A 16960-nucleotide genomic window follows, 5' to 3' on the forward strand; every position below is an offset into this window, starting at 1 on the left:
TTCTCATGTATTTTAATAAAAGACTGCATGATGTGTTTTGGGGTTATGGATATGCAAGGTTATCACTTGAGTGAAAACAACAACTACAAAGTTATATATGTATAGTTTCTGATATGTCAAAGCGACCTTCACTCACATGTGAAAAATTAAGCCATATCAGCCATTCACCTGGGTATTGGCTGAATTCAATGCAGTTGTAAAGAGCAGGTTTGCTCAGTGGAATGTCATTCCTAGCAACAGGCTTAGCAACAATGATGCTGCTAGTCCATTGCCATGAAAATGTTGGGAGCTCTGGCCTGGTGTTTTAAACGGGTCATTTTAAATCATCCTGGAGGTTCTTTTGGGAAATAAAGTCCATCTACCAATACAGGGTTTCTCGCAGATATATATATATATATATATATATATATATATACACATACATATATACATACACACTCATCTAAAGGATTATTAGGAACACCTGTTCAATTTCTCATTAATGCAATTATCTAACCAACCAATCACATGGCAGTTGCTTCAATGCATTTAGGGGTGTGGTCCTGGTCAAGACAATCTCCTGAACTCCAAACTGAATGTCTGAATGGGAAAGAAAGGTGATTTAAGCAATTTTGAGCGTGGCATGGTTGTTGGTGCCAGACGGGCCGGTCTGAGTATTTCACAATCTGCTCAGTTACTGGGATTTTCACGCACAACCATTTCTAGGGTTTACAAAGAATGGTGTGAAAAGGGAAAAACATCCAGTATGCGGCAGTCCTGTGGGCGAAAATGCCTTGTTGATGCTAGAGGTCAGAGGAGAATGGGCCGACTGATTCAAGCTGATAGAAGAGCAACTTTGACTGAAATAACCACTCGTTACAACCGAGGTATGCAGCAAAGCATTTGTGAAGCCACAACACGTACAACCTTGAGGCGGATGGGCTACAACAGCAGAAGACCCCACCGGGTACCACTCATCTCCACTACAAATAGGAAAACGAGGCTACAATTTGCACAAGCTCACCAAAATTGGACAGTTGAAGACTGGAAAAATGTTGCCTGGTCTGATGAGTCTCGATTTCTGTTGAGACATTCAGATGGTCGAATCAGAATTTGGCGTAAACAGAATGAGAACATGGATCCATCATGCCTTGTTACCACTGTGCAGGCTGGTGGTGGTGGTGTAATGGTGTGGGGGATGTTTTCTTGGCACACTTTAGGCCCCTTAGTGCCAATTGGGCATCGTTTAAATGCCACGGCCTACCTGAGCATTGTTTCTGACCATGTCCATCCCTTTATGACCACCATGTACCCATCCTCTGATGGCTACTTCCAGCAGGATAATGCACCATGTCACAAAGGTCAAATCATTTCAAATTGGTTTCTTGAACATGACAATGAGTTCACTGTACTAAACTGGCCCCCACAGTCACCAGATCTCAACCCAATAGAGCATCTTTGGGATGTGGTGGAACGGGAGCTTCGTGCCCTGGATGTGCATCCCACAAATCTCCATCAACTGCAAGATGCTATCCTATCAATATGGGCCAACATTTCTAAAGAATGCTTTCAGCACGTTGTTGAATCAATGCCACGTAGAATTAAGGCAGTTCTGAAGGCGAAAGGGGGTCAAACACAGTATTAGTATGGTGTTCCTAATAATCCTTTAGGTGAGTGTATATATATTATATATATATATATATATATATATGCTGAACCAGGACAACATATATACATATATATACATATATACATATATATACATATATATACATATATATATATATATACACACACATATATATATATATATATATATATATTATATATATATACACATACATACATATATATATATATACACACACACACACACACACACACATATATATATATATACATACAAAAAATGTGTTTTCTTCACAAACTCAATAAACTGCATACGGAGCTCAGATTTTGTCAACCTTCTTGTTCATAGGTTTATGCAGTTGCTCAATATAGGTCTTGAGTTGTAAAGAACAAATAAAGTTTTCAGTAAGATAAACATTGTACTGTTATTATTTGTACCAAAGCTACGCTATACTGCTAATACCAATCCAAACTACCAGTAACGGACATGAAGGAAAGAATGGTAAGGAACTTTGTTAGAAGCAGATTTATTAACAAGAAAAGGATTCACTTAGAAATTATGCTGACTACACAAAAACAAAAGGAAAAATTATGACCAATTATTTATGATAGAGCCTGATAAAATAGAATGCATTACACCGAACAGCTTTAACATTAACTGCATTAAGTATGTAAGTGTCTTTAGCACAGGTAGGGTAATTCTCTAAAACATGTATCACAGATCAGTTAAGTTTCTTATTTTTGACAGATGTTAAAAATAAACTGAGAAAAAATCCACCAGTCTCCACTGACTTTGTTTGGGAAAATCCATATTGGTTTAAGTCTCCAAATGTAAATCAGAAGTAAGATTCTACAAAACAATCAATGTGTGAATGTAGTATTCTGGATCTACATACCTAGTTCTGGATTTCATTTTCACATAGGTCACATACTGAAAGACTGGAACACTGAATGTGTATGTATGCACTGTGTGGAGACTATGCTTTAGAAATGCCAGGCGGAAACAATTTGTGCCAATTTGGGTTGTTTTGTTGCAGAGAGATTTGTGATGCAGCAGAAGCAGGAACCTGCTTGGCTACAGTTCCACAATGATTTTCAGCAGCAGGACTCCATAGCACTCTGGGAGCTGTAACTCACAGGAACAGACAGGCACAAGGAATGTTTCTGTCTAAATCACAAAGTCAGTATATTTATGTGACTTGCTCAACTTGTGGGGAGGGCATGTGATATGGAAATGTTTGTGTAGTGATAAGGTATGGAGAAAATCTATTGAATATCCTTGTGATTGTATGCAGTTTGAGTGAAGTACAGGATAAAGAAGATTTTTGAAAGACCAGATTAAACAATGTAGGAAAAATACATGACTTATGCAAGAGGGACTGCACATATTACAGTAACAGCTGTAGAGACTCTTACATTTAAAGTGTTGATATAAACAAATCAATAAAATACTAAATTAGTATTTCTTTAATTAACAGAAGCCCTTACCCAGGGTTACGTCCAGTTTACACAGAATACAGTTTTCTTTAAGAAACTAAACCTACTTGGTTATTATTTGGAAGGCTATTGTGGAGTTTTATCCCAATTTACATTAGGAATTATCAGTAAATAATCATTTTAAATGTTTTTAATTTGAGTTTCTATATTTCACAAATAAATGTAAGGACCTGCTTTCTCAATTGGACTGCTAAGTGTCAGTTATCCTTTCTTCATTCAATGAAAAGGTATTTCAATACAATAAATATCAATGCCTAAAACAGTTAACCTGTTTTGTTAATAGAACACCACATTTCAGGTTACTACAACATTACATAAATTTTACCAGTGAACTCAAAACTAATTGATAAAACCTAAAGAGCAGGAGTCCAGTTTCAGGGCTGTCTATTGTAACTCATTTTATTTGAGCAGAGTATATATGAATAGGTCTACAGCCTCCTCTGACAGGTCGTGTTGCCAGGCAGTTACCAGTGGATTGCAGGTATGCTGTCAGGAAAGATACATGGGGGCAATCCTTGAAGGATTTCATGAGGGATGACAGTTGCTAATACATCAACTAGTATAATAATCCCTCACGCAGATTTCCAACCCTGCCCAGTTCATGGCTTGTCATTAACAGCCCATTGGTGGATCACAGATTAAAGGCGATTGTGATAAGAGTTGGCTATATGAAATCAATCACTTCACCTAGCATTCCTTTGAACTAATCATAAACATTATTACTTCAGAACTAAAATTAAACACAATCCAAGTGCTACTAAGAGGTTAATAGAACCTCTGCTGTGCGAGTCAATGCAATTCCTTTAATCCATCAAGAAATGGTCTAATGCAGTAACTGGATCAATATGCCTCCAACCAAAAAAGCTGGATAACCTCATTTAGGGATAACATTTCATAAGTCACAAAAGAAAGTCAATTCTTGTTTTCTTCTTACATTACTTTTGAAGTTATTGCAGGTGTTGCTAAAATACTATAAATAAGGGTCAGTTCAGAGAAATTTGCAACATTTTTTTACATGCCTTTGCATGCATCATTATTGTTATTCTGGCAAAGAAGGCAATTTTTTATTCCAATGATTAGAGAGTGACAAAAAAAACATTCTGTTCTGCTTTAAACACTTTTCAGCAATCAACTTGTAGCCTGGCTTGCTCTGTCCTGCCAACAACCCTAGAGAAGCCACACTTTAAATGCGCTTGAGTCTGAACCAGTGTGGTGCATGGCCAAAACCTCAACAGTATCTTCTGTGAAAGCTGAAACTCCTACTGTTTCTACAGGACAGAACTAAACGAGATGATCAGCCAGCATAGCAGGACTGTGTTGTGGGAGAAGTGGATGCCTAGCACCCATATAAACAGTACCAGTCAGCATACTGCCGTTCCTAGAGTGATAAGCAGAGCAAAGAATCATTCATTTGTTCAAAAGTATTTTCTACAAATAAAACTATAACCTTCAGCTGTCCCACACAGACAAAGTCTATCAGAAATGCTCTTTAAAGCATAACAGAGTAGCCTGAGCAACAGAAGTAGGCTACATGTTACTGTAGAATGATGTGAAACATTCTGTATTTTCTATATTCTGTTGAAAATAATAAAAAAATAAGTGCAAACATACACAACATATTAAATCAAATCTCCAACATGTTTAAACATTTAAATTCACTATTTAGCATATATAATATACATATTTATATATATATATACATATTTATATATATATATATATACATATTTATATATATATATATATATATATATATATATATATATATATATATATTTTTTTTTTATTTATTTTTTTAATTCCAGACCAACAATTGTTACAAATTATTTCACAAATCGATCTCATAGAGATCAACCTGAAAACATGGAAAAAGTGACCTTGAGCAGAGAAATTACCCTCGGCTCAGCTTAGACACTAGCATAACATGTAACATTTAGTCTGACTTTTGATAAATACGGCTTTCGAGAAAACACATTTTTGGAAACAAGGGGTTAAAGGTAACAATGGTTCTAAATTCAGCCCAACTATTTAGCAAGGTGCTACACATTACTGCACATCTGAGCCCAGGGAGATATTTCTGAGAAATTTCACTTCAAGATAATCCCTGCAAGTTCTAACCTCGAAGGGAAAATATAGCTAACTACATTACTTAGCTACAATAATCACACTACTAATAACAATATGTAAATTTATTGTACATGTTATTATCTGTATACTGTAGCATACATCTTGTTTATATATATATTATATATATACATACACTCACCTAAAGGATTATTAGGAACACCATACTAATACTGTGTTTGACCCCCTTTCGCCTTCAGAACTGCCTTAATTCTACGTGGCATTGATTCAACAACGTGCTGAAAGCATTCTTTAGAAATGTTGGCCCATATTGATAGGATAGCATCTTGCAGTTGATGGAGATTTGTGGGATGCACATCCAGGGCACGAAGCTCCCGTTCCACCACATCCCAAAGATGCTCTATTGGGTTGAGATCTGGTGACTGTGGGGGCCAGTTTAGTACAGTGAACTCATTGTCATGTTCAAGAAACCAATTTGAAATGATTTGACCTTTGTGACATGGTGCATTATCCTGCTGGAAGTAGCCATCAGAGGATGGGTACATGGTGGTCATAAAGGGATGGACATGGTCAGAAACAATGCTCAGGTAGGCCGTGGCATTTAAACGATGCCCAATTGGCACTAAGGGGCCTAAAGTGTGCCAAGAAAACATCCCCCACACCATTACACCACCACCACCAGCCTGCACAGTGGTAACAAGGCATGATGGATCCATGTTCTCATTCTGTTTACGCCAAATTCTGACTCTACCATCTGAATGTCTCAACAGAAATCGAGACTCATCAGACCAGGCAACATTTTTCCAGTCTTCAACTGTCCAATTTTGGTGAGCTTGTGCAAATTGTAGCCTCATTTTCCTATTTGTAGTGGAGATGAGTGGTACCCGGTGGGGTCTTCTGCTGTTGTAGCCCATCCGCCTCAAGGTTGTACGTGTTGTGGCTTCACAAATGCTTTGCTGCATACCTCGGTTGTAACGAGTGGTTATTTCAGTCAAAGTTGCTCTTCTATCAGCTTGAATCAGTCGGCCCATTCTCCTCTGACCTCTAGCATCAACAAGGCATTTTTGCCCACAGGACTGCCGCATACTGGATGTTTTTCCCTTTTCACACCATTCTTTGTAAACCCTAGAAATGGTTGTGCGTGAAAATCCCAGTAACTGAGCAGATTGTGAAATACTCAGACCGGCCCGTCTGGCACCAACAACCATGCCACGCTCAAAATTGCTTAAATCACCTTTCTTTCCCATTCAGACATTCAGTTTGGAGTTCAGGAGATTGTCTTGACCAGGACCACACCCCTAAATGCATTGAAGCAACTGCCATGTGATTGGTTGGTTAGATAATTGCATTAATGAGAAATTGAACAGGTGTTCCTAATAATCCTTTAGGTGAGTGTATATATATACAGTGAGGGAAAAAATATTTGATCCCCTGCTGATTAAGTACAGTTTGCCCACTGACAAAGAAATGATCAGTCTATAATTTTAATGGTAGGTGTATTTTAACAGTGAGAGACAGAATAACAACAAAAAAATCCAGAAAAACGCCTTTCAAAAAAGTTATACATTGATTTGCATGTTAATGAGGGAAATAAGTATTTGACCCCTTCGACTTAGTACTTGGTGGCAAAACCCTTGTTGGCAATCACAGAGGTCAGACGTTTCTTGTAGTTGGCCACCAGGTTTGCACACATCTCAGGAGGGATTTTGTCCCACTCCTCTTTGCAGATCCTCTCCTAGTCATTAAGGTTTCTAGGCTGAAGTTTGGCAACTCGAACCTTCAGCTCCCTCCACAGATTTTCTATGGGATTAAGGTCTGGAGAATGGCTAGGCCACTCCAGGACCTTAATGTGCTTCTTCTTGAGCCACTCCTTTGTTGCCTTGGCTGTGTGTTTTGGGTCATTGTCATGCTGGAATACCCATCCACGACCCATTTTCAATGCCCTGGCTGAGGGAAGGAGGTTCTCACCCAAGATTTGATGGTACATGGCCCCGTCCATCGTCCCTTTGATGCGGTGCAGTTGTCCTGTCCCCTTAGCAGAAAAACACCCCCAAAGCATAATGTTTCCACCTCCATGTTTGACGGTGGGGATGGTGTTCTTGGGGTCATTCCTCCTCCTCCAAACACGGTGAGTTGAGTTGATGCCAAAGAGCTCGATTTTGGTCTCATCTGACCACAACACTTTCACCCAGTTCTCCTCTGAATCATTCAGATGTTCATTGGCAAACTTCAGACGGGCCTGTACATGTGCTTTCTTGAGCAGGGGGACCTTGCGGGCACTGCAGGATTTCAGTCCTTCACGGCATAGTGTGTTACCAATTGTTTTCTTGGTGACTATGGTCCCAGCTGCCTTGAGATCATTAACAAGATCCTCCCGTGTAGTTCTGGGCTGATTCCTCACCGTTCTCATGATCATTGAAACTCCACAAGGCGAGATCTTGCATGGAGCCCCAGACCGAGGGAGACTGACAGTTATTTTGTGTTTCTTCCATTTGCGAATAATTGCACCAACTGTTGTCACCTACTCACCAAGCTGCTTGGCGATGGTCTTGTAGCCCATTCCAGCCTTGTGTAGGTCTACAATCTTGTCCCTGACATCCTTGGACAGCTCTTTGGTCTTGGCCATGGTGGAGAGTTTGGAATCTGATTGCTTCTGTGGACAGGTGTCTTTTATACAGGTAACAAGCTGAGATTAGGAGCACTCCCTTTAAGAGAGTGCTCTTAATCTCAGCTCGTTACCTGTATAAAAGACACCTGGGAGTCAGAAATCTTGCTGATTGATAGGGGATCAAATACTTATTTCCCTCATTAACATGCAAATCAATTTATAACTTTTTTGAAATGCGTTTTTCTGGATTTTTTTGTTGTTATTCTGTCTTTCACTGTTAAAATACACATACCATTAAAATTATAGACTGATCATTTCTTTCTTTCATTGCAAACTGTCTACAGGCACAAAAAACCCCAACTGAAAATAACCCCTAACCTGGTTGTGTTGCAATGAAGCTATAACAATCTGATCTAAAAGTTAGTCATATTTCTTTTTTCAGTATTTTAAAAATACTGCACTCCTTATTTTGCAAATTGAATTGCAAGTTAATTACTGGTCTTTTTCCAATTTCTTTACCACAAAATAGTCAGGCTACAAGTTTTATTTTTATGTTAAATTTCCTTCAGTTATACTCTTCTTTGCATTTTCAAATTATTCCAGTTTAACATTAGATGCTACATTCCCTTGGGCTGAATGAATTCCCAATGCTGTAAATCACTATAAAATACTATAGACAGGCTTTAAGATGAATGATGAATACTATTTACAGACTCCCCTCTCTAAATAGAATGAAATGTTCTGTAATAAAGCAGAAACTCTTTAAATACTGTAGAGTTTAAATTGTTGTTGGATTGTAATAGTAATTTATTAATTCTCTCATTGCTGAACAAAGGGAAGATTTTAATATAGTACATACATTATTACCTTTACATGCAGAACAACCCAACCCATTTAGAGAAAATAAGAAATTTACAAATTCATGACATCGTAACATTTTATTCCCCTGACTCACAAAGACTGGATGCTACACCAGGAAGCCTATGACTAAGGACTACGCACATTAGATGGCAACAGTAGGGTCATAAAACAACTCAGAAAACCATAATAACTACAATATAACTGCGCTCTGCTTTGCCACAGATACTCCAGATGTATTCCAAGAGTGGTTAGACGTTGCACCTTGAAAACCAAATGTATAGTTGATGTTATTATATATATATTTCAACACAGGTATTTTAACTTGAACCCAGAGCAAGCAATAATCCTAATCATATTCGAATTTTCGTTTTTTTTTTACAGTGGGCAGCTGGTGTTGGTATCCCGGTTTTGGACAAACAACATTTAGTGGGTATATGATTATAAAATAAGTATTTAAAATAAATATAATACAGACAGATAAGTAAATATATTAGATTCTTTAAACCTATAAGCCATTTTCATAAGGGGACAGACAGACCAACAAACATACAGTACATTTTACAGACCTTGATCACTCTCTGCCACAGCACAGTAGGCCTATACATGCCCTGTGTTCGAAGTGGCCAGTACTGATGGCTGAACCCGATTCAAAGTCAAAATGTGGATCTATAATTTTATAGAATGCTTTGTTCATGTGATGGAAAAGCACTGACAGCACTGGCAAACACTTTTTGTATCCAGACTAAAGTCACTGATTACATGTTTAATATTACAAAGAATAATTAAAGAACAAACTGTTTCTTCAAAATTAACATTTATTATTGTATATATTGTATAAACATGTCTTAATATAAATTCGCTATAGGGATATGTTTTAAGACAGTAAAGGAATTTTGATATTTTATTGAGTATTTTACACACACACTTACCTATTAAGCCCATATTAAAAATAAATGGGCTGGGTGGTATTTTATATAACTGATAACACTTTGGACTGGGATGAAAACTCAATTCAAGAGAAACTTAGCTTAGCTTCTCAGATTGTTAGGTCAAGAATACACTAGCTGAAGATAATTGCTTTATAAATATTTGGTATGGTTTTGACAATTCACCTAATTTCTGCTGTGATAATATAATAACCAATGTATTGCTACATTGTGCATACGTTTTTCACGGTAACCACCTTTTCCTGTTGGTCACATGCAAATAACAAGGTGCCTGATCCACAAAACGTTTAGCATATAGCCTAATGTATTTAACCACCTGTCTTTAAACATATTAATGAAATGCTCTTAATTTTGTATGTGAACATTTTAAATAAATACTGTGAATTTTTAAATGTGTAAAATTTTGATGTTTAACAGGCAATGCATGATGTATTGGTAACTGGTGATTGGGCTGGTAGTATACAAATGAGTTTGCCTTTCTCAGAACCAAATACTTTTACATTGCCACTGATAAGATTAACACTATAAAGAACAATATACATTAAAAATACAACAGATAGGAGACTGTTTTAAACATTATTATTAAAATGGTTAGGGTAACTAATTTTCCGATTCATTTTCCTGCAAGACTTTGTATTAACTGACATGAATTGAACTTATTTTCATTCATAAATCATTGTTAGGCCTATATTTTGCTGTGTATAGGCTGGTGATTTCAGTTCCTAATGAATTCTAGTATTTTATCTGGTTAAATATGGTCACCTCATAGACCTCATCTTGTTTCACTCAAAACATAAATTCAATCTGACAGTGGGCTAGACCAAATCACAAATTACAAAGTTGTAACCCAATCATGTTTTGATTTACATATAGTAGCAAGTGCCTTTTAACAATAAATTAAAGTGTCCTAATAAATCCAGTTCTGCATGAAATCTCTCCATATCAAGGGAAACCGTCAAGAGATGTTTTCAAGAAGATATTACAGAAAGCTGCAGTGCTTAAATAATTCCTGAGAAAAATGTTAACCATGAAGACCACTGAAAACAAGCGATAGACATGAAATATGAGGGCCATCCAGCCGCATAAAATATTAAACCCTATAGCAATCACTTATAAAAAGCCTAAATTATAACAATGAACAAAGGTTTTTTCTGAACTACCTCCCTGTATTTCATAATATTAAGTATGAGTGACTTACACTTGACTGTTTACCAATGATTGTTTTCAGTGTCATTGATCATATTGTTAAATATCATTAGATATGAGATAAGGACACATGTTAAGAGGTTCTGAACTGAGCATGTTTCCATGAATGAACAGGTGATGCCCTCAGAGCACTAGGCTCAAAGAGGGTGCTCAACGCGTCAGGCCTAGAGTGCTCAAGAAAATCGCAGCGCTTAACATAGCGCTGCAAATTACTTAATTTTACATAAATACATACAAGCATAATATGAAACCTATATATCACAAGAAACTTAAAGGTCATTCCTTAAAAATCTTATTGTTCAAATAAATGCATAACATTGCAGTTAGGTCATCATTTGGGTCTGTTAAGGTCCAAAAAGTTCTATCAGTATTCTATAGCAGTTCAAAACCATATAGGATTACCAGTTCTTAAATATTGATATACAATAATGTATTAATCACCACAAAGAAGAATTTTAATAATAAAGGAGTGCAGTCATTATTTAAACAAAATCTAGAAACCCTGCTTTTGCAATTAAACACTTAATTTAACCTAACTGATTAAAGGAAATTAACAAATGACACTAGCACCAACTGTTCTGATCTAGCATAGCCTATACCATGACAATACAAATGATCTCCAAATCAGATTTTACATTAACAGTCAAAAACTACTGCAGTTGATTGGTTATTGTCCTCATGTGGTGGTAGGAATAAGTAAAATCTCTTAGATTTTTCTATTCAATTATGTTATATCAAATTTTAACACTTAAAAGTGTAACCCTCTCCAAAAACATGGCATCTGTCTAAATCCCAATGCAGTGCCATTTCAGGGATAAAGGCTGGGATGTCTCATCACTTACTCAACTATAAGCCCCAGCAACATAAGTAATTATGTTCAGTGGTGCCTTAGCATTAACATCTTATAATAATAGTCATAATAATAGCAGTGAAAAAGCAAATCTTCAAAAATATAACTGTAAAAAGGTAAAAATCAATATAAAACTTAAAAGTAAAAAGTTGAAAACTAACATTTGTCTTCAATTTGAAATTGTTTAGAATTAGATTTGGAATAATAACTGACAGGGACATGCTTCCAGAGACATTACTTTCAAGTTGAGGGGTTTATTGCATTCAAATAGTTAATTTCAAATTCTGTCAAAGATCCAACATCCACATGTACCAAGCTTGGTTCTTGGTAGATCTCATCAACATCTATCCAACAATATCTGAGTGATTTTTAGTAGCTAGTAGTAGTTTTTTTTGGCCTAAACATAGGATTAATGACCAGTAGGCAAACTTGAAACCAGAAGTGTTTCACAAATTATACAGCCCTCAAGATTGGTCCTTAATAAGGTTCGCAAGGCAGCACTAACATTTCAGGACCTGCATCCACTACAGTGTAAAAGGTAAGGCTGAAGTTTGAATAAAACTGCTAGCTTAGCCTACCCCTTGTCTGGCAAAAGTTTTTTTAACCAAATGGGTTTATTGTGGGGAATCAGGACAAATAACAACAGTGTTCCGTTTCTGATAGATGCATTTTTGTTTTACAGTAATAAAAACAAAAAGTATCTAGTGTAAGCACAATGTTTTAGCTGAAACCTGTGAATTCCTCATAAAAGTATTTGTATTTAAATGAACAAGCTGCTGCCATTTTTTACTTTCTCATTTTGTATCTGTATTATAATTTATTATGGCATGTAATAAAAACAACCTTTGTTCTCTTGCTTCACACAGGTTTATGTCTGATGGGGAAAAAATGCATAAACAGTTGTTGGACATGGTTCCACTGGAACATCAAATTTTACAATGAAAACTAAGTAAGAGTTACCTTTCAAAATTATGATAGAATGCAAAATGCTAATACTGTAGACCAGTGAACAAGATGTATTGTAAAATTGCAGAGACAGACGATATATTTGTATTTATTATATTAATTATGGTTATAATTAATAAGTTAAGTTGCTTTTCAATGCATGTAGTTCTAGGTTAGAATGTGTAAGAGTAGCTTTCTCAAGAACTACAAATTGAGTGCAGCATTACTGAGAGATGTCAGTAGAATGCATAGACTGAATTCTGCACATAGTGAAAATGCAGCACTGCTGCAATGGCAGTCATGCAGGTAATTTTAATGCAGATAAACTGAACTCTTGAAACAAAATACAAATTGTGCTAATGTTTTCTGGTAGGTTTTCTTAAGTGCACCTTGTTACATTTTAATGTGGTAGTGGGCAGTATGTTTAAGATTCTTAGTGATAAATGTAACATCACAGATAACTCATAGGTTGTCTTGAAAACAAAAATCTGCAGGGGTACAGTACATGATTTTGTACTGTCCCTGCATAGTTAATGTATTAATGAACTAAGGGAAAAAAGAAAAGGCAAATACCACAAATTATCCAATTGTAAAAACAATAAATAACCTGCAGTGTGGAAGTGGTGGGACCAGCACATCATGACTGCAACATTCTAGAGCATTCTGAAAAAGTGCCTTTTCATACTCAATCTGTATGTTTTATGATTAATCTCCCTGCCTAGAGAAGTACCTTTAATGTATTTCCTTCAACATGCCACTTGCCAGTCAGGTGTATTACAATCCTGCACCTCATTTGCTATTTTGCTGTATTTTAGCTCACTGTAACTCTTTGATTAGTGTTGTATATGTTTTATGTTTCTAAAACAAGTAGGCCTAATATGTAATATGTAGGCTTATCTTTTTACATGTCTTTCTCTGGCCTCTGTCAAGCTAAACAATGACTGATAATAAAGTGAAGTGCACAACAAGACCTAAATCTAAGATTTAGAAAACAAGGGACATCAACTTGATACAAAAAATATACCTTTTTCTAAGAAGAGTCTTAAATTCAGTAGGATTAGTAAAGTAATTTTTATAGGGAGAAGAAAATAGGTCAAGATTAATCAGAATTGTTATATTTGCAAATTTATTCTAACCACAAGGTCCAGAGCTAAACAAAGGTCTGTTTATGGAACAATCTCTCAACTTTTCGATTACAAACGCAGTTCACGGAATAATGGTCTGAAATAATCGCTATCGTATACTGAGTTATGCAAAGTAAACCAGGTCAAGCACAATCATTTCAATGTTTTAAGGCTGTTGCATTACCATACGAGACTCCACATAATTCATGATTCTTATTCTTCAGTAACATTTCAATATATAACAGTGGCAAAACTGTCCAATGATCAGCATCCTTTACAAACCATGTACATTCCATTTCCATGTTTTGTGAGATTGTCATGAGACATTGGAAAATTCCCACACGCATTTCTGCTTAGACAGCAGATGGTATTTTGCTAAGGTGAGGGCAGATGCATGCATTAGAGCAAATTAAGTACTATCAATGGAAAAAAGCATATTAGGCTACCAGTTTAAACTCACAACATCAATGTAATGTTGTGCCTCTTCTTATGAAAAATTATATAACTAATTATTTAGGGAAAGTTATAAAGATACCACTAAATAAAGAACAATTAAATTAATTAATAAAATATGGATAGTCATGCAATGAATATCAATAGATTCAATTCATACACCCAGCTAACACATTTGGTTCTGGCAATACTGTGTAAGGTAAAAGTGGTTGCATTTTGCTGTTGACAAATCATCAGGAAAATGTTGTAGGATGATATTACCTGACCACATAAGAATGTTAATGTTCTCTGATGGTTGCACTGGTAGGTTGTCTATACATTCCTCCATAGGTCCATTTCAAGCATTTATAATAACTAAGTTTTAATTATCTGTAGTTTTTCATAATTAAACATTTTGTATATGGAATGTAGTTATATAAATGTAGTTGTATAATGTGTGGGTTTTGTTTTTTTGTTAGTTTGGTTTTTACAATGTTTTGACAAACATCCCCTGAAGTCCACAAATTAGTGTGTTGCCAGAACATCCTATTGTTCATGTTATAACAATGTTGTCACTATGTTATTTTGTTAGCTGGGCAAATTACTGGTATTATTGTATTAAGCTAAATTAATATCTTGTTTGTCAAACATCAATCTGTACAAAGAAGCTTTCTAACGTGTAGCCTACTAGTCAAGTGATGTATTGCAATTAAATAAGATGGCAAACTGATCTGAGAATCATTTGTTAAACAATTAACTTCAGTGACATAAAAAAAATTAAGATATTCACAAAATTATCTGTAAGTTATTTTCCTTGTCATGTTGCTCTTAAAATTCTGACAGATGTAATTTTCCTCATTTCAGGACAATTTAATAATTAGCTAATCACACATAACAGCATGAGATTTCAACATAAATATGGATCAGTGAAGACTTTATAAAAAAATAATAAAGTCTAAGATCTAGTGTTATACAAACTCCTGCTTTAAAGGTACACCTACATGTAAATGTTTCAGGACACCACTAACACCAAACATTAAAGTAATACAACCATTTGAAATTTGAATAAATTAAAGAGAATCACAATTGTTACATTATAGAGCTCAAACCATCATTTATACGCAATGGATAGCTGTCGAGTTCAGTGTAGGCAAAACAATCAACATGTGGCTGCGGTGCAAGCAGGTTTCATTTCAAAAACCTCTAAGAAAACGTTTTTGGTGTAAAATTACACTTAGCATGCAATGGCGAATTTTAAATCTATATTAAAAATTATATTTTCAAATGACCCCCAAGAGTTTCTCTGAGGATAAAACTTCAAACGTCGTTTTTATTTTTCTATATATTTCTCATTTTTCTCAACATGACAGATTTCGGAATGAGAGTGAGATGACATAACGCAGGATCTGATCCTTGAGTCCTCCACTGACTTTGCATTCCACACAAATCAACTACACTTCGTGCAATGATCATTTTCTTCACAGTACAACTTTATTGCAAACAAAACCAGTATATCTTACGGCAACATAATATAGTGTAAGAAAACAAAAAAACACTTAATCTAGTTACAGTTAGGCCTACACTTCTTAATAGATTATTATTATGATTAGCATTATAATGTCAGTAACGAGCAACACTGTCACTCAAGCAACAGGGTGCCACCTAGTTTCCACTGCGTGTGGAAAACAACATAATAAACTGACAAAATCCCTTATGTTGCCAAATCCATTATACGATTTTCGATTACATTACCATCAGCATGGAATAACAAACAATTAAAAGGGTAGAAAACAATAACATGACAAACGCATTATTCACAGAAGTATTTGAACACAAATGCGACGCACCGTACCCTCAACTGGGCAGCCACTCCTCGGTGCGACCCAGACCTGCCGGGCTCACCTGTGCGCTGCGCCGCGGTCTCACCTGCCCCCACAGCCGCCTGCTCCGAGGCCTCATACCCGTATTCCGCTTACCATTCGCAAGATTCATCAGGGGCTCCCTTTAAACCCAGTTGTTTCATCGTTTAATGCATTTTTTAACCCAGTAACGGAGCCCAAACTTGGCAATTCATTATTTACCTTACTTAGTCGACAGCTAAGTCATATTTACATAAGTTTACAGAACTAGCGAGGGCATTTACTTTGTGACTTTCTCTTTAGCTGCTGCTAATGAGTAAACGCCGCTGTTTGGACCAATGGGCTGTGTACTGTGGATGGCTTGTGAATCTGAGGGAGTTGTGTCGAAGTCCAGCTTGTCTGAGGCCACTCGGTGACAGGTTAATCCAGGGAAAACGAACCTGCACTCCGCTCGGTGTAAGGAGAAAACCCGCTTCTCTCCCAAATGGTTTCCATGACATATCAACTTTTAAATACAAAGAGAGAAGGGGAATATGTTAGCTAATTCACACACACAACCCTGACAAACGCAAGAGCCAGGGTTTTAGGGCTTCACCAGCGCAGATACGCACCTTGCTTTTCACCTCCACGGCGCTCAGGGTCCTGCTGCTCGGCACTCGGTGATTCTTATTCATCTTTTACGACCAGGACCCCCGGCACTTGAGTGTCGCCCTGCCCCGGGCTCCCCGCTGGAGGGTTTTCACTGCTCTTTTGTATCCGAAGTGGCCTGGTTTATGTGATCCAGATATAGTATATACCCTTGGAACAGTTCGGGATTGTCTCCTCCTGTGATCTAGACGCCTCCGCCTGACAACAACCTGCTTTCAAACTCTCTCTCTGTCTCAGTCTCTCCCTCCCTCCTCGCAGCGCCTCGGCCGGTGACGCAATCCGCACCCAGG

At 36.6% G+C, this 16960-nt stretch overlaps 1 protein-coding gene across 2 annotated transcripts in view; it reads right to left on the reverse strand.

The window, feature by feature from the left end:
* The window catches only part of pard6b (par-6 partitioning defective 6 homolog beta (C. elegans)), a 66725-nt gene extending 49765 nt beyond the window's left edge, over positions 1-16960 (reverse strand). The window contains exons 1-2 of one of the 2 annotated variants that reach the window (XM_066702667.1): positions 16634-16960; positions 16463-16527 (exon numbers count right to left, since the gene is read on the reverse strand). In XM_066702667.1, coding sequence (XP_066558764.1) covers positions 16463-16522 — 60 coding nt within the window. In that variant the 5' untranslated portion in view covers positions 16523-16527; positions 16634-16960. The remainder of the gene's footprint in view (positions 1-16462; positions 16528-16633) is intronic. The other variant, XM_066702666.1, reaches the window with a different exon arrangement.

The sequence above is a fragment of the Amia ocellicauda genome, chromosome 4 (assembly GCF_036373705.1).
Source record: "Amia ocellicauda isolate fAmiCal2 chromosome 4, fAmiCal2.hap1, whole genome shotgun sequence".
Lineage (NCBI taxonomy): Eukaryota > Metazoa > Chordata > Actinopteri > Amiiformes > Amiidae > Amia > Amia ocellicauda.